Below are 23,909 nucleotides of genomic sequence, written 5' to 3'. Positions count from 1 at the left end.
AAACAAATCATGTATTAGAATAGCTCGGCTGCACTGGGCTGCGTGGGGGTCGTTTGAAGTCGGCCAATCGCAACGCCTCGCGCAAAGAATCTGAGACAATTGAGACGCCCTTGAGAGTGACTCGTTATGTAGTTGGCCATTTCAGCTGAGTGTCAGCCGTATTTAGGCGCTGAAATGGGGCTCGTGGCATTCAGCTGAGAAATGCCAAGAACAATTGCCGAACACCTGAACTCGTTCATGCAAATAGATCTGCACATCTCCAGTGGTTCATGTTCCTCTTGACGCGGAATACGGCGATTGTGGACCAGATGTCGCTTAATTGGCCGCCACAACTGAATTCTGGACGAGAGGCGTCGAGATGTGACATTTGCGCATAAGGCTGGCGCTTGTGTCGTTGTGTTGTGACACTAGCACAGCCTGATTACGATGCCATCATCGCTGGATATTGAAGGCTATATTATCTGGTAAATATTTGCCCTTCTATCTCTTCCATAAACCAAACTTGTCATCTCAATTCCTCAAATATTCGCTTCTGACCACATCAACGTTTCACCATGGCCAAACGCTGGCTCTTGGTCCTTTTTGCCTTCGCTTTCGTGGGGGCGAAAGCCGACGACCTCGCCGATTTCTCCAACAATCTCTTCACTGACCTGGGTCCTCTTCTTGCTCTGTTTGGTGACTCTATGACCAAGCAATATCTCAGTGAGAGCACATCTTCCTTGGACTACGTCATCTTCGCCATGGCACCAGTCGGGATTATGACCGCGATCATCTCTGTCATTAGAGTCTGCGGCCATTCAGCTCTTCGCGCCTTCATTGGCAGATCTCAGGAAGGGGATGGCATAGTTGAGGCAGAATTGTGCACGTCTACAAGCAGAGATGTGTGCGAGCTGTTCAATAGAGGCGGCATCACACGCGTTCTGGGTCGGCCGAGTATTTTGGAGCTCATCCATGTTCCGCGCCAGGAGGGCTTGCAAACGCCAGCTTCTGAGTCCGAGAACGACAGGGCAGGCTTATATCTGTCTCGGGATTATTTCAGTCATCATTACAAAAACTCTGGGAGTCCAGATTGGGACGAAGTTAAGAGGAGACAAACCGACTCAGCAACCAGATTTTCTCCAAACCCGAATCTCTCTCTCAACATCGGTATCGTAAAGCGGCCACCCTGGGTTTTCATGGTCATCGCTGCGACGGGAATCATCCTCCAAGTGAGTGTTCTCGTGATGGCTGGCGTTGGCGTCTGGGTTCTCAATTGGACTCCCGATGAGCAACAAGATGCCTCACCAGGAAATTCTGCCGCGATTATGTTCATTGCCGGTACATGTTTTATGTGCCTCGGAATGGGGTTCTGCGCGGCCCTCATCGGCCAGACAACTCATGAACGTCTCTTGAAACGCACTTCTCTCACCAAATCGTCGCAGTCCCGGATTCTCTGGCTGCAGCCTGGTCCCCAAGTCATCGGGGATCAAAGCTTCGATCCTTTCGCACATCTTGAAAACCCAGAAAAGGGTCCTCTCCAGGTATGGATGTCGTCAAGAAAGATATTCAAGGAGAAGTTCGAGAAGTACACGTATGTTGCTGTATTCTTTGTATTGGCTGGCTACATTGTACAATTTATCGGACTCCGCGGGCTGAGCGCTTGGATTTCCCTCGCTCAGGTGGGGATCACCATCGTTATGTCCATTCTGCGTGGATGTCTCCGTATGCAAAGACTTGACAGGAATGGAAACGAGTTTGCGAAAATGCCAGACCTAGTGGCAGGTCACGAGCTGGACTGGCTGGCATTCAGGATTGCCGGGTCCTGGTCCTGTTGGCACGTTACTGGTCAGGACGGACGAGCCGACGTTGACGTTGACGAAACCGCAGGACGGACGTCAAGCTCATCTCGAAGTGCGAAGACATTACCCGAGACTAATTCTTCTCTCACAATCGGCGCTGGCAGCACTGGCCAGCACAGTTTTGAAGACCTACTTCGAATCCGAGTGCGGCTTGCCCACTTGACTGGGCACTTCACATTGACCAATATCAACGACACCGAATATCAGCTGTGGAAGGACGAGTTTGTCAAAGTCCGCGTTAAAGCAAACAAACTTTCTGCTGCACTTTGCCAAGCTGTAGCAGGACTCTTTCCCAGACGCCAACAAGATATTGTACTCCGCATTCGCGCCACTACCGAGGAGCAGGATTCACCTGCCCCAGAGCATCAAGTCAACGTCACTCTTGGGGCACCGATTGAATCTTCTCAGGCGAGCTGGCGTGTAGATTCTGCAAGAATCGAGGCAATTCTGGGTCTCTGGATGTGGACTTTGGTTTCTGATGAGCGTCTCAGGCCAACCGATGACCATTCCGCCCATACCGTCTCACCAGCAGAAAAACTATTGCGAGCAAGGATTGTTTCAGCTGGCTTTGCGGATGATCCTATCTGGAATGACAAAGCTGGCAACATACAAGGCGAAATGGACTTGTGGCTGGGCACCAACGCCGTACAATTTTCCAAAGCCACTCTCACCCTCGATAAGCAACATCTCAATGGCCTCGGCACTCTTTGGCAGCCCATGGATGGCGACAAGGAACATTGGGAAACTGTCTCAACCCAAAAGAATATAATGAATTCCACATGGCAGCGATTTTGTGGATGGAACCATGTCTACAGAACCGCAAATGGCTCGAGCAGCAACGCTGTCAGCATTCGGGTTCAGCTTGCTCCGGTGCTTCCAAAAACTTCACTACTTGATCTTTGCGCGCAAGAGCTTTTCACGGCACTCCTGGTGTCATTGGCTGGTTTCCTAAGTAGCGATGCCATTGGCAAGACGACTATCGTTGAGCGAGCCGACACGCTACGGCTACGAAACACAACGATTAGCATCATCGAAGAGGCTTTTGTGGAGAACAATTTGGGATCTCCTTCCGACTTACTATTGTCCATCATACCCGCATTGAAAGAACAGCTTCCCTCTCCCAGTTCCGAGGAAATCTTGTCAGTTCTCACCAAAGCGACAAGTTATTATCGCCAGAAGTCAAAATGGGGACGTGCCGAAATCTTACTGCGATGGTGTTGTGCAAGTTTTGGTTCGTCTTCAGAAGATCCCGGACAACTATCTACAGACGCCTTGCGCGAGCTAGGTGAACTTTATCGTCACGCACTGAATCAACAGTCCAGTCGAAAGATGGGAAACAATGGTATTGAGTGGATGACCAGGACATACGACAGTATGGGCAAGACCAACCCAGAAGTCAAGGAGATTCTTGATTCCTATCGGGAGGTAGCTCAAAGGATTAGTCAACGATCCAGGACTATCGAATCAACCTCAGACGATACAAAGAGTGTACAACAGCAACTAGTGCAAGCAATTTCAGACAGAGACCGGACAGAGACACTATACCATCTCTGTTTCATGACCTCCGACTTGTTGAATTCGCCAGATTCACAGCAAGCATTCCCATTGGCCGTCCGCAATGACTGGAGTGAGGTTATTGCCGAACTTTCTGAGATGAATGCGAACCTGGACAGTCTAGATGACGTCGGGAGATCGGCAGTTTCACATTGCGCAGAACTGGGCTATGAGTCTCGCATGAAGTCCTTGATTGACCAAGGGGCTGCCTTGGATCTCGTGGAGATGGATCAGATGACTCCGCTGTCATGGGCCTCCCGCAATGGATATGACAAAATTGTTAAGTTATTATTGGAGAGTAAACAGGTACACGCCGATAGACCGGACAAATCTAATCGGACGCCTCTGTGGTGGGCCATCGGAGGCGCCCACAAATCCGTTGCCAAGGTGTTGATTGACTTCGGTGTCGACACCGAACCTGTTGTCAATAGCCAGACACCCCTCACAGCAGCCATTAGGGGAGGACACGACGCCATATTCCATCATCTTCTGGAAGCCCGGGCTGATATCCAGTTCTATCCGTCTGGTGTTCGAACGCCACTGGCGACTGCCGCTGAGCTTGGTCGTGCTGATCTTGTTGGGCTGCTGCTTGAGAAGGGAGCTGGTACTGAACCTGTCGATAACAACGGAAACACACCACTCATTCTGGCTGCTAAAGGAGGGCACACTGCCACTGTTCGGCTGTTAGTCGAAAGGGGCGCTGCTATTAACTGTCAAGGCCCGAATATGCCAACTCCGCTACTGATGGCAGCTAAAGGCGGATACGAAGACATTGTTCTGGTGTTACTCGAGAACGACGCTGATACCGAGTGTCGAGACCAAGACCGTTTAACTCCGCTGCTGTTGGCAGCTAGAGGCGGTCACGATGCCGTCGTTCAGCTGTTGCTCGACAACAATGCCGATACGGAGTGTCGAAGCCCAGACGGTTCAACTCCGCTGATGTTGGCAAATAGCGGCGGACATGAGCGTGCCGCTGGGTTACTACTCAACAACGGCGCGGATTTCGAATGTGAAAGCCAATATCGGCCGACTCCTCTTATTTCGGCTGTGGAACAGGAAGATCTGGATACCGCTCGACTGTTACTAGAGCGAGATGCCTCGCCAGGTAAAACCGATAAGCATGGGAGAACGCCTCTAATCTTTGCAGTTCGGCAGGGACATGAGGAGCTAACCGAGTTGTTACTCAAGTATGACAATATGGTTGATCACAAGGATACATACGGAAAAACAGCTCTGACGGTGGCAGCGCGATGGGGACACGTGAATATTGCTCGATGCCTGATCGAGAAGGGAGCCGATCTCGAGCTCAAGGATCAAAAGGGGGCTTCGCCGCTGATTTTGGCAGCTAGGAGACCGGACAAGACTCATTTTGCTGTTGTTCGACTGCTTGTCGAGAAGGGGGCTAATATTAAGTCCAAGGATGACCAGGGACGAACACCACTTTCGGTGGCCAAACATTACAAGCATAGGAGAATTGCTGAGTACCTGGAAGAGAAGGAGAAGGAAAAGGAGAAGGAGGACGGGCGCTCACGACATTAAGGACTATGTTGGCGATCATTAGTCCTTGGTGATAAAATAAGGGCAGAGACTTTGTTTGTATTATGGATAGAGTTATTTTGTAAGACAGGCTGCCTTCAACAGGAAGCTCCGTCTTGTATTTGGACTATTGGTTCAACCCCAATCAGTCAATCTTGGAGCTTGGCGTGGAGATTTTGAATACGGTGAGGTGTATTGGAAGCCTTATTGCCTTGCTCAAGTATTAGCATTTTGGCCCGAGCTTGTAGTATTTGAATGAATCTTTTGATCCGATGGGTTTGAGAGTGCTGATTGTCCTTGTTGCCTATCTTAGCTACTTATATTGTCTTTTGTCACTCTAACTAGGTAGTCATACCAAAGCCAGAATTCGCACTCCAACGGGAGGCGCTGATAGTTGCGTACATAGAGTATATTATTGATACTATTGTTGGTGTTTTCTTTTTTCACCGTCGAGCTTCTAGTCCACCCTCTGAGTACGTGTGCACTAGGGCACCCTAACCTCTTGATGCAGGATCTATGCCACTGGCAGAATGGAGAAGGGCGCCACGGCTGATCTGATAAGCTAGGGTTGTAATATTAATATAAACAAGGGTTTACACATTCTACAAATTAAACTTAACATAGATTCATTTCTCCTTCGATGACGATGGCACATGAACTTCTTGCCAATCCTCCCACTAACCACCCCTACTTCCCAGAGCTCACCGCGCTATTGTGGAGCAGACCTTCGATGATTCGTATGCTATGCATTGAAATGGAGTTGTGAGGCTCTATCAATCGAAGAAAATCCAGCCCGTGCTGTACTTCGGTGTCGTAGTCTGTGTTGCTGATGGACGACTCGAGTATGAGTGTGATGACAGCGGCATAGATAGTCACTGCAACGGCCCTGCGGTAGAGAAATATTAGAGATATGTAGTAAATATAGAAGACCAATTACGTACCAAGGTCGCATCTTTGAAGGGTCCACGCTTTCTCCTCGCGTGGTATTGACCAATCCTTGGGCTGAAGAGATACATATAGCCCGGGTCCTAGTGCCGCTGATGGACCCATCTAGCCAATGTGCCTGAAGCAGTCGGCCGATGACCATGCGGTAATACAAAAGGGCTTTTGTGATGCTGTTCCGCTGCCAAGGAATCCAAGGAAGTCGACAATCCCTCCCGATCGACACTTCCGACTGCTTCTCGTCAAATTGAAGGTGGGACGGCAGATTGGATATCAATAGGGCCAACTGCTCGTCCGCTGTGAATACGAACTCTGCGATCTCAGCGGCTTGCCACCTGCGGATGCGAAGCCGGAATCTGATCTGGTAGTATATCTTTGCCAGCTTGATCATGGCGATGTGGTATTGGACTGGCCGCGGCTTGCTCTTTGGTAGCCTTGATTTACCGCCGAGAATGGCGACATCGCAAATTTCGGCATCATCGATCTCATCTGGAATCTCGCAGTCAAAATCATTGTCATTAATGCATGGACTCCGGTGCGGGACGGGCAACCACTCGCAGATGACAAGTGTCCACCAGAGCCGTCTCCGTTTTTGCTGCTCAACATACGACTCGTCCTGATGAGCGCTGTCGGTTCCCAACTTCAGATCCTGGGCGTGCCGTACCGCAAGAGACCACAAAGCGCGGTGGCGCTGTGAGTCCCCCACGCTTGGGAAAACGAGGCCAAGGATAGAGATGGCCTGGATAGAGCGGATATCTAGGTTCTGCACGAAATCGGCTTTGTCGAGAAAGTAGAGGGCCGAGTCGTACCAGTTCTTCAACAGACTGGCATATTCCATGTTTGGAAGGTCGAAACTGATCAAGTCGTCGTCGCTCAGAAACAGCAACTCGGAGGCCAAGACACTAAAGTAAATAGCCAACCAGAGAGGCTGTGCTGCTTCTAGTGATTGAGTCTCGGAATAGCTGTCCCAAAATGTATCGTGTTCGGCTTTGAATTCCGGGACGAGTAAACTAAAGTGATGCCAAAACGTCCACTCGAATGCATGCGCCAGGATTTTATCGCTGCTCTCCCTAGAGGGCATCACAATAGCTGCCGTGCTTGACACAGTTCTCGGCGTAGAGGAGTGGTCAACAGCTGTAAAAAGCTGCGTCTCAAAATCTTCGCCCTCGGCGCCGAATGGATTTAATAGAGGAGCCTCTGTGTCTGGCTGAGCCTCTCGATCTTGGTTCGGAAGACTCGTGATGATTGCACGCAAGCGGTGGTTTTCATGGAGCAAGTCATCCCAGCTGAGCTTTGGAGAAGTCGCTATCGCGCCATGAATCTGACCTTGAACACGAACAACTTCCCGCCGACAGTCTTGGGCGATTCCGCGGCCAACACATCGACTGCAGGGTATCGTCTTGTCGCATTTCACCTTCGCCTTGTAGCAAGCGGCGCAGGCTCTCGGAGCACGTTGTGTGGAGCGAATTGGTGACGACATGATGATACGAATTGAAGGTGAAACTTACATCACCTTGGAGCGATTGTCCTGGAAGAATTCGTAGCTGAGAGCGAGGTCGTGTCAAAAGTGAGTTCAAGAGGGGACACCCCAAAATCTAGTGGCGAGAATATTGGGTCGTGCCTTTTTTAGTCTAGGGTAGTCGCCTTCGGAGCCGGCCGTCTTCAACAGCAATGGCTTCCACACCCAACAATGATGTAAAATACGATTTAATTTATTCTATAAGCATTTTTGCGACTCTTGTGCTTCGTTTAAGCTGCTGAAATTTAGGGGTCGCATCAACTTCGAGATTGGAGCAGGATGACTTAGTACTCGCCAAAACCTCTCTCTAGGTACACTGCTCATTTATGACTTTTCAGGGCAACATTGAGCACTTCTTAGGGGTCTTTAAGCCAAACCCAAACCCGAAAGTTCATCAATGATCAATTGCTCCTTTAACTACATGTTGCATCCATCCAGAGCTTGCTGTATATCTACAATAAAATGGCCCTACATTTGCTTGCGCACGACGTGCTTCCAAATAGCCGCAACCGTCTTCGAAGAATCTTTCGGAACTCTTTTGAAACCATTCTCACGATCGATATACGTTACTCCAAAGCGAGGAGTGTATCCATTGTTCCATTCAAGGTTGCTACGCCATCATATCAGTCACTGTATTTTCTGGAAGAATATTTTTGACTTACTCAAGCAAGCTCCAGCAGTGGTAGCCACTCACCCAAACGCCGTGATTCTTGACCGCGTCGCACATTGCCTGAATGTACTGGTCGTAAAACTCTTGGCGGTATTTATCGTCGACAATCTCATTCAATGGCGCTGATGCTTCGTGTTCCACAGCGTAGCCATTTTCGTACACAATGACGGGGATGTTCAGGTCTTTGGCATAGACCTCCCAGCAGTGAACAAGGAGCTTTCCGAAACCCCATGGGACTACCCAGCGTTAACATCGAGGCCTTGCAAGGTGGATTCTGGTAATAATTACCAGTGTGTGGATGGCCATTCTCTCCCCGTCTGCCAATTAAAACGCCATCTCTGTAGACTGTTTTCTGGATATCATCCAACTCTCGGAAATCTGTGGCAGTATTTGGTGCCAGCTGTTTACCAGTAGTGTACATTGTGCCGTAGTGATTTATGGAGAAACTGTGAACTGATTAGAAGAGACTGCAGAGGCGGGAATGGGGCATGGTTACAAATCTGCCGAGCCTTTTAACAAGCTCAATTCATCCGCCGTAAGGCGTGGGAATGCATCACCGTAGTGATCCCACGACTTCGTTGGTATTCCCTTGACTACGAGGTTTAGTACGTGCGCTTTTGGTCAGGTGAAGAAACAAACTTACAAATGGGCATTGCAAACCAGCCAAGGGACCGTTCTTCCGAAATCATGGCAGCTTCTATCGCCTCGGGGGAATTATTAACTGGCTCCGCCCAGTCGTAGTTCTGTGGTGGGAAATTAGATATAGTATTTGATGAACGGACCTTGGCGTTCTTACCAGTGCAATGCCAATCTGTCCGCCCTGCACCTTTTGGAATTCTTTACGGTACAGATGCGCAGTGTGCCCATGAACAAGCAAGGTGTTGTGGCCAACTCTGTACTCGCACGGTTAGATTTTCCATATTTGTATAGCTGTGATCCAAATACTTGCCTGAAAAAGTCGGCCCGGGTATAATCTTTGACGATACCTTCAGCTCCCAGAGAGCAAAAGATCCAAGGCTACCCATTCTTCAGCTATATGTCCTTCATGGCACAAGGGATTAACCGAAATGGTCTCAACTCACCTCGTTAATTGTCAACCACCTCTTGACCCTGTCACCAAACCTCTCGAAACACACTTTCGCGTACGCAACGAAGTCCTCAATCAGCTCTGTTGCATCAACAGCAGCGAAACCTCGGTCCCGTTCGTCCAAGGCTAGGGGGGTGTCATAGTGATGTAACGTGATGGTCGGCTCGACTCCGACTGCTAATAAACCGTCAATCTAACAAAGTCAGTGTCGTCATCCACAGGCTAGAGAAGCAAATGCATACCAGGTTGTTATAATACGCAACACCTTCCTCATTGACGGGTGAGTCCTTGGTGCCTTGTACAGGTTAGTATGGCTATAACTAAATTGAAGTTCCGTGCCTTCTTCAACCAGGGAGTCATTGACTTACCGAGTGGTTTGATGCGCGGCCATGAAACCGAAAACCGGTAAGATTTGGCACCGAACTGTTTGAGAAGCTGTACGTCGTCTTTCCAGAGGTCGTAAGAGCGACAGGCATCATCGCCATTGTCCGGGTAGTCTTTCAACATCTCATCCCAATTAGACGGTCCGCGACCACCCTTGGAGGTAGCACCCTCAACTTGGTACGCTGCTGACCTAGTTCGATTGTTAGCAACGATGCAAGCCAGTGTCGGGTTTACGTACGCGTAACCATGGAGAAAGTCCGCTGGCAAGACGCCGGCGTACTCGGGGCGAGAAGGAAGTGTTTTGGAAATAGTCATGATATCTGAGGACTGCTATTCCAGTTACAACGGGCGTACAGTCCGTGGCCTGACTCCGGGGGAGCAGCCATCTTTATAGAAACCGGTGCAACTCCACCCCCAAGCGATCCAAGAACACCAGGTGGGGGTTCCGCGTGTACATCCCCTCAATAATATGGATTGTGCAATCCCAAAGATGTGTAAACCGAGGGGAAAATTCCCGACAAGTCGTGATCTCACGCGAGGTCTAGCGCGCCCCAGAGTGTTATCTCATTGCTTGAGCTTGCCTGCATTGGTTCATAGTCGAGCTATGTGATGGGAAGTTTCCCCACACTGAGCGAAAGTCGGCCGTGACTCGGCCGATGAGACGAGTCATATCCACATCTCATTGTTCCAGCCAACCAACGGACTTGATAAGCAGATAGCACTAGTCATTTCCAAATGTTGTATATATTGGCATGGAACTTCCTGCTTTGACGTTTAGATCACCAGATCCAGACCTCCAGTGCCTCTTGAGCTTCAGCCTTACTCCCATCCATCTCTCAGAAGATTATTACATTGTTCATCATGGGTCTCCCCAATGGGAGCATGGCTGCGGCCGCCGCTACCATCGCCAACCCCGATGGACCGTGGTGGCGAGATGGGGGTCTCCGAAAGCTGGTTTTCTGGCAATCGTGGATGCTTGTCTCCCAAATGACTGTTGGATATGACGAAGTCATTGTTGGTACTTTCCAGGCCATGGATCCTTGGCAGAAAGGTGAGACATTGGCCCGAACAACTAACTCTGGTGCCATGCCCATGTGCACCACACAATCTCATGAGCAACTTATTAACTTGTTCTCAGCTATGGGCAACCCAACCCCTGGAATTCTTGGTCTCATCACTGCCCTCGTCTTTGTTGGAGGCTTCGCAGGAGCATTGGTTGTGGCCTACCCCGCTGATAAGTTTGGACGTCGCCCAACTATTCAGTTTGGATCCCTGCTATGCATCATTGGTTCTGCCTTGCAATCAGCCGCCCCGAACCGAAATGTGTTCATCGGTGGCCGTTTTATCTTGGGCTTTGGAATCAGCTTCACGACCTGCGCGGGCCCCAGCCTGCTGAACGAGCTTAGCCATCCTCGCCTTCGCGGCAAGATGGCATCAATGGTGAGGATGAAGCATTCAGATATAACTGCGGATTGCTAACATATTTCGCACCAGTTCAATGTCCTGTGGTATGTGGGATCCATCATTGCCTCGTGGCTTTCATTCGGTACCGGACACCTCGACAACAACTGGTCCTGGAGAATCCCATCCATCGTACAGACTTGCTTTCCGCTATTTGTCATGACTGCTGTGACCTTCATGCCAGAGTCGCCTCGATGGCTCTGCTCAAAGGGTCGCTATGACGAAGCAAAGGAAATCTTGGTGACGTATCACGCTAACGGCGACCATAACGCCGATATTGTCAAGGTCGAGATGGAAGAGATTAGCCAAGCCCTCATTGAGGAGCGAGAGGCTCATATTGCAGCTTGGAGCAATGTATTTGCCATCAAGGCCAACCGGAAACGCTTCGGTATTGTCATCTCAGTCGCTGTCCTCACGCTGTGGAATGGCCAGGGTGTCATCTCGTATTACTTTTCGCCCATTCTCAACAGCATCGGCATCACCGGCACAACCCAGCAGACTGGTATCAACGGCGGCATGGCTATCTGGAATCTCATCTGCGCCGTCGTTGGTGCTTTGCTGGCCGACAAGGTTGGACGACGGCCACTATGGCTTGCCAGTTTCATCGGCATGATCTGCGCCAACGTGCCCCTGACCATCTCAAGCGCCATGTACGCCAATCGTGGCTCTCAGGCCGCAGCGTACACGACGGTCGTATTTCTCTTTCTGTACAACGCTGCGTTCAACCTGGCTTGCAACCCGCTGCTTTACTGCTACACACCCGAGATTTTGCCATACAGCATCCGAAATCGCGGTCTCGCGCTGCAGATCGTGGTGAGTCAGGCGGCTCTGACGGTGAACCAGTACGTCAACCCGATCGCCCTGGACCGCATTGGCTACTATTACTTCATTTTCTATCTTGGAGTTCTGGTACTGGGCACCATCATTATCTATCTTACATTCCCGGAGACAAAAGGATACACGCTGGAAGAGCTTGGGGCTTTGTTTGACGACCCTACCAATGATCTCAAGGGGAAGGTTGATGTTGTCATTGGTCAAGATGTCGGGGACGCCCCGGCAGACAGTTACAAGAGCGAGAAAGGAGATGTGATCAAGGCTTGATTTATTTAGAATATCTTTCAAGTGGATAGTTAATACAATGGGCAAGTTGAATAATCATGTGCCCCGATGCGACAGCTGTAGCTGAAGTAGCGGCCAGCAGCTGTCATGGCCCCAAAGTCCAATGATCTTTGAGACATTGTGAAGCCTCAAAATACGTCAGCCATCGCGAGACTATCTCTAAACGCACTGTCAGCTGAACCGAATTGAAATGTTGCACAGGTTTCGAATTTAAGTGGTTCTGGTAGCACAACTGGGTGAAGTCATTTCGGTGTGATTATTCTCCGTGTTTGCTAGCCGTAACCAATCTAATTCACGTCCTTGTTAGAGCAACGTTTCCTTAATTAGGTCATGAGACGTTGAGCTTCCTCAAAGCTCAGGACAGCAGTTTCTCACATCCTCTACTAGGTATGCCAGCCCTTCGGACGTGTTATCAAACTCTCTCCTGCTCATCCTCGCCTCGTGGTTAATCTTTACTCCCGTTCACTACTCTAATCTAACAAGCTGCTAGACTTACTCGACAGACACCACCATAATGAGTGACGAACCAACCGAAACCTGCCTCTTCTTCGTCGATGACTCCAACCTTTGGATCGAGGCGCAAAAATTGGCCGCCTCGGGCAATAGTCGCATCCCCAAACTCGCAGATAGCGACCGCGACCCGCGCCTCAGAATAAACCTTGGCAAACTAGTCGACACGATCTGCAAACGCCGTAGCCTCGGCCCTTCGATTCTCTACGGATCGCGCCCACCGCCGAATGACTTGGTGTGGAAAGCGGCTGAGAAACACAAGTTCGACGTCAAGGTCCACGACCGCGCCCACGGGAAAGAGAAGGAGGTGGACAACTCCATCGCAACGGATCTGAGCTACAAAGCCACCGAACTCACAATCAGAGCCCAGTACGACCCGCAGTTCAAGCAGGAAAAAGCCGACACGACGTTTGTCGTCATCACCGGAGACCGTGATATATGCCCGCCGGTCTCGAAAGTACTGGAGAGTGGCATTCGAGTGGAGCTCTGGGCCTTGAAGTCGGCGCTCTCCAAGGAGTTGATCAAAATGAATTCCACCAGCGACCTGATGTCGATATACTACGTTGATGAGATATTCGACCAGATCTCCTTCACTAGTTGCAGCTCCACGCGACAGGCTAAATGGCCCAAGCCTAGCCAAACACTTGTGCTCTGCGAGTTTGCTGACCCGGACCAGAATAACCTGTATTCATCCGTCAAAGGGCAGCTTATGCAGTTGGGTCGCTTGTTCTACGCCAGTCAACCCCAAACGGGAACGGAGCTTTTCGTGGAGTTTCCGAGAGTGCCAAACATGGAGGCAATAATATTGCAGACAAGAGGGCTGTTCAAGGAAAGTTTGACGGTGTTGGCATGGCCTGAATACGCAGCTCGTTTCCAAAACATCAGCACGGCTATTTTCGAAACTGGGAACATATATGAGCCCTTGGTAGATGGCCCTGGCGAATATGCTACCTCTGCCACAGCTGAAAAAGTGAACGAGCCTGCCGGACGCAAAGCGGAGCTTCCCAGCACCGCGGATCCCGAGCCTAGACCTTGGGAGACTGCGAAACTACAAGGTGGACACAAGGAAAATGAAGACATCCAAATCTCCCACGACCCTGACGACAGCGGTGGCTGGGAAGCAGTGTCTCGATCCAACCAGGAGAGACGCAATCGCCGCGACATACTCAAAACGCAGCGATGTTCCTACGGCATCCGCTGCCAGAAGAGAGGCGACTGTGGCTCCAGACATACCAACGAGGAAAAGGACATGTTTCAGAAGTGGCCAAACTTGAACTTCAAGTATTGGAAAACGAGAATGTGCACACGAGACATCAGTCACCGTGGGAAAGATTGTCCGTATGCCCACTCACCGGATGAAGCGTGGTGCGGGGCATGCTTTCGTGAGGGCCATGTTAAGGACGATTGCCAGCTTGGAATTCACAATTAATGAGGGGATGGGATGTTTCTTTCGTTAGGGTTACTCAGTAATAGCATGGATTGATCAAAGCCATTCAGCAGTTACAAACAACAGGGGCATAGATTTGTCACTGTTAATATGCTGCCAAATGTGTCAAGACTTGTAAATGTCCATTGCTTCCTGTGATGTCGTGACCTTACCGAATTAAAAGACAAACCCATCCCGCTTATCCTATGCCACGCGATTTTGGATAAAAACAATCGTCACACGAAACTTCAGGATCTCGGTCCAAGATCATCTTGTGGGCTGAGGCACAGTTACATGGTGGTACTTTCGGGGGATACTTTCCAAATCGGGACTGTTATAAATAATGCTGACTCGACTGGCGGGGAACCAAGTTGGCGCACTTTTGAGCTTGGCGTGGCGACCTTCCTATTACATCTGCCAGGGATTCGTAGACACCACGATTCTCTCTCCAACACCACACATTTTGGCGAAAATGACGAAGATGACAATCCCTCGAGGCAATGAAGGCGTGGATGACCGGTTCCAGTGGAAGTATACCACCTCTGGATTGTGGGAGCGGGATATTGACGAAGTCGAACTATTTTACTCGTCTGTTGCCAAGCTCACCAGAGACGCAGGCGCTGGCTGCTTCCCAGTCACGGCGTGCGTGAATATCCAAGCCTCTGTTGTTGATGGTGTCACCAACGAAGAGGCCAACGATCGGATCGAATCTGCCATACGAAAGGCCTGGATTACTCTACGCTACGAGCACCCTTCGCTTGCATCCTGGACCGACTACGACAAGGAAACCGACAAGTGGACGAGGTTCTATTCACCCTTGCCGAGCCCCGACCGAGATACTGTTGGCGAGCAGCAACAAAGGCTGGCGTCGACTCTCGTCACGATTGAATCCGACATGACGGGCATCGAGTGGCTCAATGACGACCCTATTTTATTCCAACGATCTACACTTTTTATCTTGAGACCCTCGACCACCGACATCGAAAGCAATCGTCACCTAAAACGCACCCTCCTCTTGCGCTGTCCTCATGAAATCACCGACGGTATCGGCATCCTCCATCTTTTGCAGCAGCTCTTGGCTTACGCTGCAAAAGCATACGAACTGGAAGATGCCTACATGATGCCCGTATTCGGCAATGAAGCCAGGAATCTCTCACCTCCCCTGCGCACTGCGGCTTCTTTGCCACAGACCCCAACGGCAGAGCAGCTTCGCTACTTTGATGCGATCAAGAACAGGAACGCCTCACTCCAAACAAACATGCCTCTACTTGGATTACCGCATAGCGCTGAGAAAGGTACAGCTGGGAAGCGACAATACCTGCCTCTGTCACTCTCCAATAGCCTGAGTGCGCAAGTGCTCTCAGAGTGCAAGGCTCGTGGCGTGAGCGTCACTCATGCCTTTTCAGCTGCCCTTATTCTTGCGTTGCGAGATCTGCAGCCCCGAAGTGACCAAGCGATGCCGATGCGATACTTCAACCAAGCACTCATCAACTTGCGCAATGCATGCAGCCCGCCATTTAATACCGGAGCATATGCTGCAGCTGTATATCATATGCTCTCGGTCGAGGGTATCTCCGTTGATGTCGTCGTGCCTACCTCTGGTGCGGAGCAAGAGAGAGAGACGAGGATGAAGGAGTTCGCGACAGTGACCGACCAAGTCCGAGACTTCTTCGCCTCTGCTCGGGGTTCGGAGTCTGCCTCACTTTCAGACCTTATCGCTGTGAGTCCTTCGGTGTGGGCGTCGATTACACCTTCGTCGAAGAGCGCTGCGAAAGAGACCTCATCTCAGGCTGAACTAGAACCCAATTCGCCTAAACAAGACGATAATGCGGCGCCGTCTTTCTCATCAGTTTCACTTTCTTCCATCGGGAACATTGATTCTGTCATTGCCCCAAAGCACGGCGCGCTGCTAGTCTCTGACGCCTGGGTTGCCGCAGAGTCCATCGGACCTGGTGTAGGCCTATTCCTGGGTACGTGGGAGGGAAAGTCCACTGTTGTTGCATCCTTCGGTTCGAACTGGCATGATACGCGATATATGGAGAGATTTCTTGGACGTATTCTGGAGCAGATGGTTGAGGGGCTGGGCCTTGATGGAGAGATCTCAGAGTCCTGATTCAATTTATGTATGGTTGATTTGTTGGTCTAGAACCCGATTTGTGAGCATAACAACTTTATGGGAAAATGCGACAATGATCGTTAAAAAAAATGATATGAAACCTGTAGCGATGATCTTGAGTGGGTTTTAGGCAGTGATGGGCGCAACTAGGCCTGGTCCATACGTCAGCTGATTCAGGCTGCACTGAGGCTGTACAGGAGCAATTCTGAATCCTTCTCGCTTTGACACATTTCATCAAACTTCTCCAATAAACATCAACACAATTTTATTATGAACCCAGAACCAGAAACACACGACCGCCTTATCGAGGCCGCTTCTGAGGGCGACCTCGAACAGATCCAGCAGTGTATTGCGACTGGAGAGTCCCTCACTGAAGAGGCCATCCAACGCGTACTTGCGGCTGCAGCCTGGAATAATCGGGTGTCCGTCGTCGAGTTCATGCTCTGCAATCACCCGCCTCATTCAATCGAGGAAGAGGCAGTCCGTGCGGCAATATATGCGGACTCAACATCACTCTTTTCGATGCTACTCTCCCGAGATCCTTCAATCATCAACATGCAGTTTGACAGACGTGGCACTCCTCTTGTAGTAGCCTGTATGGCCCAGAAGCCTCTTGACTTCCTCAAGTTTCTGCTCGAGGCCGGGGCTGATCCTAATCAGGATCCTGGCTGCATGATGATAACCCCACTTGCAATGGTAGCAGCGTTCTACAAAACAAACACCGAGGTTGTTGATTTGCTACTGAAGCATGGTGCGAAACTTGAACAGTCGGGCGCACTTGCGGCTGCCGCGACCCGAAACAATGAAATCATGACCCAGCATCTCCTTACCAGAGGATCTGATCACGCAAATGATCCTTACCCCTTGAAGGCTGGCTTTGCGCTTCATCTAGCGGCCAAGCGAGGATACGTCGGGGTGGTGAAGATTTTGCTCGAACATGGCGTTGATCCCAATGCTAGAGATGAGAATGGCAAGACGGCAACTCAAGTGGCAAAGGAGGCAGAGAATGAGGGCGAAGACCGGATAGCAGTACAAGATCTATTGAACAGTTTCATGTAACTTAAATGTTGGATGAGGGAAGAACAACAGAAAATCACCAATCTATGGTAAAACTGTAAGCAGGTGACCCATCGTGCGAGACCTCGGTATACACAATCTGGACCGGTCAAATATAATTGATCCTCCATAGTGACTCATTTAGATCCTACTGTGCTACTTGTTGAAGATCTAGATGAAGCCTATGCCGGGTCCTGGTGCTGTTGAATGAGGTCATTCGTGTGACTCACTTTCGTTTTCGTGCCGATCGGCGGTCGTCGTCTGTTACAAAAGGGCGCGGCCAAACCATCAAACTCCTCAGTTTTCTAGGCAGCTAAAATCACAGTAGCAACAAGTCAAATTTGTTACTTAGGTTCCCTCTCCTGATTGTACGTGTAGAATGCATGACATTTTTGTCTTAATTCACTTACACTCTCCTGCGCTGCAACTCGGCTTGCGATCCTTCGTTCCAAGGACAACGCCAACTAACGTGCGTCCAGGGCCAATCAAACCAACTTTACGTATCTACAACATGGGGAATACTTCCGATTCACTCAGGACTAAGCTCCGCAATCTTGCTGTGCTGCAAGGTTCATCCCAGGATGCACACCTGGACGCTCTCCCCGACACTCCGCAAGAGGCGTTCGAAGTCTGGTTGGATAACGCCATTTCTGAAGGTGTCACGGAGCCTCACGCAATGACTCTTTCCACTGTTGACGAGAATGGTTGCCCAGATGCCCGCGTTCTGATTCTCAAGAACATTGACCATCGCGGTTGGCATTTCGCAATCAAAGCCGGCAGTCCCAAGGGACAGCAGATTGAAAAGAATCAACACGTCGCACTCACTTTCTACTGGCCTCAGCTTGCTCGCCAAGTTCGCCTCCGGGGAAAAGCCGTGCAATTGCCTGAAGCAGATTGCATTCAAGATTTCACCGCCCGCCCGGCAGGATCCAAGATCAGCGCCATGGCTTCGAAGCAAAGCCAGGTGCTTAACGGACCAGCTGAACTTGCCAAGAGCCTTGCTGATGCACAGGCGACTCTGGAAAAGTCCCCAGATCATCACATGCCAGGTTGGAAGGTCTATGCGGTTGCGCCTGATGTTGTGGAGTTTTGGCAGGGAAAGAAAGATCGGCTCCACGAGAGGCTACAATATGTGCGAGCGGCTGATGGACAAAACTGGGAAAAGCAGAGCCTGTGGCCGTAGACCTAGAACTCACCGAGTTCGTATGGGTCACGCCTGAACTGTTGTAGAGAACCTAATCTCAGTTACACTGCACCGATTTAAAACTGGGTGCTAGTTGTTATCTCGGTTGCTTTCAAGGCCCGGTTATATCAGCATCGCACTCAAATTTGCTCCAAAACTAAATAACAGTCAAATGGCATCCCTCAACCCACACATCATCATGCACGTTCCTCATACCTCCGTTCAGATCCTGAACCTATCAAGTTCTCTGGGTGGATGATATAGTTCACTGTAAGCTTCTCAAACGCTCATATTGGATTTATGAAGGGATGCGTTACGTGAAGATAGCAGTATAGTGTTAGCACCAGTGCTGGCAGCAAAACACTCGCCCTGCTTCGTAAAACCTGAGAATGGTATATCACTTTTAATGCGGGGTTCCCTCGTTGTTTTCTCTCGTGGCTGCATGTCCTGGCTTATCTGACATAATCTGACGGCCGTTCGTGACCATTCACTGGTGCATATAGCCGCCAGCCTCGTGCGGCTGAAGCCAGCACATCTATTTCAAGTCCCAATGAGCACTCTTTCGGTGGGTCGCCAAGGAGTGTCTTACTCTTACTAAACAACTTGGATTCCCCGCTGTTTCTTTCTCTTTCATATCTCCGTCCCTCTCTCGATCTCGCAATCCTCCACCTCGTTGACAGGACTCGAGTTCAGCAAGATCCGTGGCACACAAGAGACACAGCGAAATGAGCGATAGACCCCTATGTCTACTCGCCCTAGGTAAACTTCTACAACAAACTTGGTCATTAGCTGGTGTCGCTCACATTAGGCAGATGGCGGGGGCATCCGCGGGCTCTCCGAGCTTATAATCCTCGAAGAGATCATGCGGCGCGTCAAGCACGATTTGAACATGGCCGACGACCCTCTACCGGTTGACTTCTTCGATCTTATCGGCGGGACATCTACAGGAGGGTAAGACCTTGCCGACGTACCTCTTTCCATGGCTGACTCGTGCGCTATTGCAGCCTGATCGCCCTATTACTGGGACGGCTACGCCTGTCGGTTCCTGAGGCCAGGAAAGCATATGTCCGAATTGCAAAGGACGTCTTCTCTGTTCCGAGATACGTTAAAAAGAACAAATTCGATGGTCAAAGGTTGGAAGAAGCGGTGAAGCAACTTCTTCGAGAACAATCAGTGGGTAGCTCTGGGGAGGAGAGAATGATTGATCCTTCAAGACCCGCCTGCAAAGCGTACGTACTCCTCGACTTTCTCGACGAACTTCCACTAATGTCGCTATTCTTAGCTTCGTCTGCGCTGTGCCACAACAGGACGTTCGAGCTCGATCCGGTCCCAGACTATTCCGAACGTATAATGTCCGCAACAATCCGACGTTTGATTGCACAGTTTGGGAGGCAAGCCGGGCGACTTCTGCAGCGCCTACATACTTCGACTCTATCGCGATCGGGGATGAAGGGGAGCAGGAGACGTTCGTGGATGGCGGATTAGGGTACAACAATCCTATCGAACAGGTGCTTGAAGAGGCGAGCCGAATCTTTCCTGGAAGAAAGGTTGCCTGCGTCGTTAGCATAGGAACCGGCCTTGCTCGCGCCATTCAATTCCCCGCGTCTCCGAAAACAAGCCCTACGAAGTTGATATCCGCACTCACCAAAATGGCCACAGAATCTGACACGACAGCAGAAAAGGTTCAAAAGCGATTCCGAGAGATCAAAGGTACCTACTTTCGGTTCAACGTTGATCGTGGTCTGTCCGGTATCAAGCTGGAGGAGTGGGAAAATCTCGGCGATGTCCGCACGTACACGACAGGATATATGCAACAGGATACAATATCCTCCCACATTGATGCAGTGGTCACGTCATTGTTGGCATCTAAGGCAGTTCCTGGCCAAGATGACTCTACTGCCTTGGTCCAGGTTTCTACTTCTCACTCGGTCGAGATGGGTAGCTCCGAAGGACGACCTCAGATGTTGCCTTGGAAGCTTCCTACAGGGCCTTATCCCGACTTCCACCTCAATATCGAAACACTTTCAATGACAAGTATGTAACTTTTGAAGAATGCAAATATTAAGAATGATTCCGAAGGCTGATCCACTCCTAGTTGTGCCTCCTCCTGTCGTGATCTCTGTACCCAAATGGGTTGTTCCCTTCGAACGCAACCAAGACTTCGTTGGACGGGAAGTTATTCTGGAGCAGCTTCTCATGATCGTACCTCCAGCTGCAGATGAGGGTGTCTGCCAAAGAACCTCCATACAAGGTTTGGGGGGTGTTGGGAAAACTCAGATCGCCCTCGAAGCTGCCTTTCGAGTCCGCCAACAACACCAAGACTGCTCGGTCTTCTGGGTTCCCGCCATGGATAAGGCTAGCATCGAGAATGCCTACCTGGACATCGGCAAAAGTCTCAAGGTTGAAGGGCTCGACAGAGACCAAGCCAACATCATGACACTCACCAAGGCTGCACTGGATCGTGAAGATGCTACCAGTTGGCTCTTAGTCATTGATAACATCGATGACTCGAGTCTCCTTTTTGGCCAGTCGCATCTAGCTGGCTATCTCCCCTCTAACCCTAAAGGCTCCATTTTGATTACGACACGCAGCCACAACGTTGTCCACAAGCTTGCTATCCGAAATGCGAATCGTGTTCCCCTAGCCCAAATGAGCAGAGTTGAAGCTGTCAAGCTCTTACACCAACATTTGACAGTGGAGCAGACAAGGGATACCAAAAGCACTGCGGAACTGCTCGAAGTGTTGACGGATCTCCCGCTTGCCATCAAACAGGCATCTGCCTACATGGATCAGACTCAAACAACAACCACCCGCTATCTTGAGCTTTGTCGGTCCAGTGATGCGAATCTGGTCGAGCTTCTGAGCAAGGATTTCGACGATCACGGCCGGTATGGAAACATCCAAAATCCAGTTGCAACGACTTGGTTGGTATCATTCCACCTCATCTCCCGGGACAACCCTCTATCAATCCAATACCTCAAATACTTATCATTTCTCGCTGAGAAAGATATCCCGCGGAATCTCCTCCCTACGTGGGACAATATATTGAAGATGGATGAGGCACTCGGTTTGTTGAAAACGTATGCATTCATCAGCGAACGCGAAGGCCAAGAGTCTTACGACATGCATCGACTTGTCCGACTGGCGATGCGAAACTGGTTGACTGAGAAACCGGAGCTACAGTGGTTTGCCACAGAGCTGATTCGAAAACTCAACACAGAGTTTCCTTTCGCAGTATACGAGAACCGAACCGTCTGGATAAGGTATATGCCGCATGCTCTGATAGCCTTGGAGTCCAGACAATATGCAGCGGATGACCATGCAAAGGCATGCCTCCTTCACAATGTCGCGACTGCATTTCTTGAGCAAGCAAGGTATCGGGAGGCTGAAACGTTGTATCGCGAGTCGTTGGTGCTATATGCCCAAACTCTCGGGGTTGATCATCCCAGCGCGATCAGTTCAAAAGGTAATCTTGCGAATGCACTGTTTGGACAAGGGAGATACCAGGAGGCGGAGGCACTAGACGGTGAGACGCTAGCGCTACGGACCCAAATACTCGGTGCTCGCCACCCCGATACAATGACGTCGAACCATAACCTTGCGAGTGTGCTACGCAGACAGCGAAAGCTTAAGGAGGCCGAAGCGTTGCACTTGCAGACGCTAACGCTTCGGACCGAAGTGCTCGGTGCCAACCACCAAGACACACTCATGTCAGGTGCCCATCTAGGCACTGTGTTGGCTGAACAAGGGAGGCATGGGGAGGCTGAGTCAGTGCACCGTAAGGTGCTCGAACTACAGACCCAGATAATGGGCCCTGATCATCCCGATACTCTCAGGTCTAATTCTTTCATTGGGCGACTGCTATGCGATCAGGGAAGATACCAGGAGGCTGAAGCAATAATCCGCAAGACGCTAGAACTACAGACCCAAGCCCTCGGTGCCGACCATCCCGACACACTCTGGTCCCATGCTTCCCTATTAGAGGTGCTATATCGGCAGGGAAGATATAAGGAGGCCGAAGCAATACTCCACGAGACGCTGGAACTACAGACCCAAGCCCTCGGTGCTGCCCATCCCGATACAGTCTGGTCGCGTTGGATTCTTGAACAGATACTTCAGTCTCAAGATAACGGCCAGGGCTTTACCATCCCGCCAGAGGCAGATTATGAGTCGTCACGATCTGGGGCTATCGTGAGACGTCTGTGGCGATCATTGGAGACCAGAAGCAGGCGTTTCATTTCCAAATCGCCACCTCAGACCCTAGGAGGCCGCAAGTCGTCGGGGTCATGAACCTCTGTACCAGACCCCTGCCCATGGATTAGCGGCTGCCAGGGGCCATAAATATCTGTTTCTTCAAGACGAAGTGCCATATGTTTGTAAGATAGAAAAAGTCAGAGCCTAAACTCCCAATCTCTCATGGCCAAACTGGAGGCGTCAACTCCGACAGAAAGGGCTGAATCCCCTACGGTTTGATGAGCCGAAACGATTCATTTTATTTTGATTGACGTATTGTAGAAACTCAAACGAAGACCAGGAGGAATTAGCTTGTGCCCAGTCCAACCATATGCTCAATTTGTCTTTGCTATTTTGGTGGTTCTGCCCAGAATGTGGGAAATCGTGAGGATCCACAGTAAGAGTCAAGGCAAAGAAACAGGATTTAGGTAATGTAACGATGTTTCTATGGCTACTTAATGCAGCATGCCGTGACGCGAACGCAGTGGACCAGCTCAACCTGCGGGTTAGTTCTTCGGTATCCTGAGGCGGATAGATTCAAATTGTCTTGAAGAGAGAAGTGATTCCAACTGAAATATCAAAATAAGTTCCGAGCAAAGATTTAAAATCATTGTAGGCTGTACATTTGCAAACCTGACAACGAGCGGTCTATGGAGTGAGGGCTGCAGCTTCTAGCCTCTATATTCATCATGCGTCATACAGTTTACATCAGGAAATATCACTCAAACTCTAACCAATTTTGCTTAATTCGTCCAGAAACACGGTCATCTTAGATAATACGTCCGGAGATACGTGCCTGGTCTTTAACATGATTGTCTCCGTGGCCAAATGCTCACCGAAAGCCTAACTGACAATTCACGAACTCAAGGTCTAGCCAACTGACTCACCCCCAGACTGACCGATTGACCGAAAGTTAGAAAACTGATGTAGTGCAGGAAGTCCTTAGCATCGCCGCTAGAGACGGAAGGTGTCACAAAAGGTTCATGGGTCCATCATTTTTGGACCGTTTGTCGGCCTAGTGCTGGTTGTCGCACTTGTATGCGTCTTACCGAGACATGTTGGTCATGTCTTGTTTTACTACTCGTAGAGGGAAAACAAAATAGGGTTTGGACAAACTACTACACCCCTTTGAACTGGATCATAGGGGTGAACCATCAAGGTAACACCCGTTGGCACACGTAATATAAAGGCGAGGGCCTGCCCTGTGGTTTATTATACTCAGTTTATCTTCTGACCACACTCCAACTCCTCCACAACGCCCTCACAAAGGACCGA

At 50.2% G+C, this 23,909-nt stretch overlaps 10 protein-coding genes across 10 annotated transcripts; 8 read left to right on the top strand and 2 right to left on the bottom strand.

Moving 5' to 3' along the window:
• Positions 1-572: 572 nt before the first annotated feature.
• Positions 573-4,595, top strand: BGZ61DRAFT_288283 (uncharacterized protein; the record flags this gene model as incomplete). Its single annotated transcript, XM_046238541.1, has 3 exons — positions 573-1,804; positions 1,880-3,795; positions 4,486-4,595. Coding segments are annotated over 3 exons (3,258 nt in total), but the record flags the coding sequence as incomplete, so codon positions are not given.
• A 900-nt stretch (positions 4,596-5,495) lies between these two features.
• Positions 5,496-7,419, bottom strand: BGZ61DRAFT_456155 (uncharacterized protein). The gene is made up of 2 exons (XM_046246469.1): positions 5,870-7,419; positions 5,496-5,814 (listed from the first exon to the last, which is right to left on the bottom strand). The coding sequence occupies exons 1-2, from the start codon at positions 7,348-7,350 to the stop codon at positions 5,616-5,618; spliced, it is 1,680 nt and encodes a 559-aa protein (XP_046101567.1). The 5' UTR covers positions 7,351-7,419; the 3' UTR covers positions 5,496-5,615.
• Positions 7,420-7,796: 377 nt separating this feature from the next.
• Positions 7,797-9,869, bottom strand: BGZ61DRAFT_395075 (glycoside hydrolase superfamily). Its single transcript, XM_046242912.1, has 11 exons — positions 9,769-9,869; positions 9,515-9,720; positions 9,389-9,441; positions 9,142-9,339; positions 9,009-9,076; positions 8,856-8,952; positions 8,703-8,802; positions 8,556-8,652; positions 8,348-8,505; positions 8,052-8,295; positions 7,797-7,999 (listed from the first exon to the last, which is right to left on the bottom strand). The coding sequence occupies exons 1-11, from the start codon at positions 9,843-9,845 to the stop codon at positions 7,858-7,860; spliced, it is 1,440 nt and encodes a 479-aa protein (XP_046101566.1). The 5' UTR covers positions 9,846-9,869; the 3' UTR covers positions 7,797-7,857.
• Positions 9,870-10,430: 561 nt separating this feature from the next.
• Positions 10,431-11,984, top strand: BGZ61DRAFT_315218 (general substrate transporter; the record flags this gene model as incomplete). Its single annotated transcript, XM_046238861.1, has 3 exons — positions 10,431-10,581; positions 10,669-10,970; positions 11,025-11,984. Coding segments are annotated over 3 exons (1,413 nt in total), but the record flags the coding sequence as incomplete, so codon positions are not given.
• A 640-nt stretch (positions 11,985-12,624) lies between these two features.
• On the top strand, positions 12,625-14,049 carry BGZ61DRAFT_357739 (uncharacterized protein; the record flags this gene model as incomplete). The annotated part of the gene is made up of 1 exon (XM_046240905.1): positions 12,625-14,049. One exon carries the CDS (start codon positions 12,625-12,627, stop codon positions 14,047-14,049), a length of 1,425 nt encoding a protein of 474 aa, XP_046101564.1.
• A 402-nt stretch (positions 14,050-14,451) lies between these two features.
• BGZ61DRAFT_456152 (uncharacterized protein) lies at positions 14,452-16,351 on the top strand. The gene has a single exon (XM_046246468.1). The coding sequence runs from the start codon at positions 14,519-14,521 to the stop codon at positions 16,157-16,159; it is 1,641 nt and encodes a 546-aa protein (XP_046101563.1). The 5' UTR covers positions 14,452-14,518; the 3' UTR covers positions 16,160-16,351.
• A 50-nt stretch (positions 16,352-16,401) lies between these two features.
• On the top strand, positions 16,402-17,292 carry BGZ61DRAFT_456151 (ankyrin repeat-containing domain protein). Its single transcript, XM_046246467.1, has one exon. It carries the CDS (start codon positions 16,433-16,435, stop codon positions 17,219-17,221), a length of 789 nt encoding a protein of 262 aa, XP_046101562.1. The 5' UTR covers positions 16,402-16,432; the 3' UTR covers positions 17,222-17,292.
• A 238-nt stretch (positions 17,293-17,530) lies between these two features.
• Positions 17,531-18,789, top strand: BGZ61DRAFT_456149 (pyridoxamine 5'-phosphate oxidase). Its single transcript, XM_046246466.1, has 2 exons — positions 17,531-17,586; positions 17,698-18,789. Exon 2 carries the CDS (start codon positions 17,730-17,732, stop codon positions 18,399-18,401), a length of 672 nt encoding a protein of 223 aa, XP_046101561.1. The 5' UTR covers positions 17,531-17,586; positions 17,698-17,729; the 3' UTR covers positions 18,402-18,789.
• Positions 18,790-19,212: 423 nt separating this feature from the next.
• Positions 19,213-20,443, top strand: BGZ61DRAFT_357952 (acyl transferase/acyl hydrolase/lysophospholipase; the record flags this gene model as incomplete). The annotated part of the gene is made up of 3 exons (XM_046240925.1): positions 19,213-19,352; positions 19,406-19,630; positions 19,684-20,443. Coding segments are annotated over 3 exons (1,125 nt in total), but the record flags the coding sequence as incomplete, so codon positions are not given.
• An 88-nt stretch (positions 20,444-20,531) lies between these two features.
• BGZ61DRAFT_295425 (P-loop containing nucleoside triphosphate hydrolase protein) lies at positions 20,532-22,487 on the top strand (the record flags this gene model as incomplete). Its single annotated transcript, XM_046238623.1, has 1 exon — positions 20,532-22,487. A coding segment is annotated over one exon (1,956 nt), but the record flags the coding sequence as incomplete, so codon positions are not given.
• Between the last annotated feature and the right edge of the window lie 1,422 nt (positions 22,488-23,909).

Source organism: Ilyonectria robusta (genome assembly GCF_021365365.1).
Source record: "Ilyonectria robusta strain PMI_751 chromosome Unknown BGZ61scaffold_16, whole genome shotgun sequence".
Taxonomy (NCBI): Eukaryota; Fungi; Ascomycota; class Sordariomycetes; order Hypocreales; family Nectriaceae; genus Ilyonectria; species Ilyonectria robusta.
The sequence above is the reverse complement of the archived record's forward strand: the minus strand, read 5'-3'. Positions and strand labels throughout refer to the sequence as shown.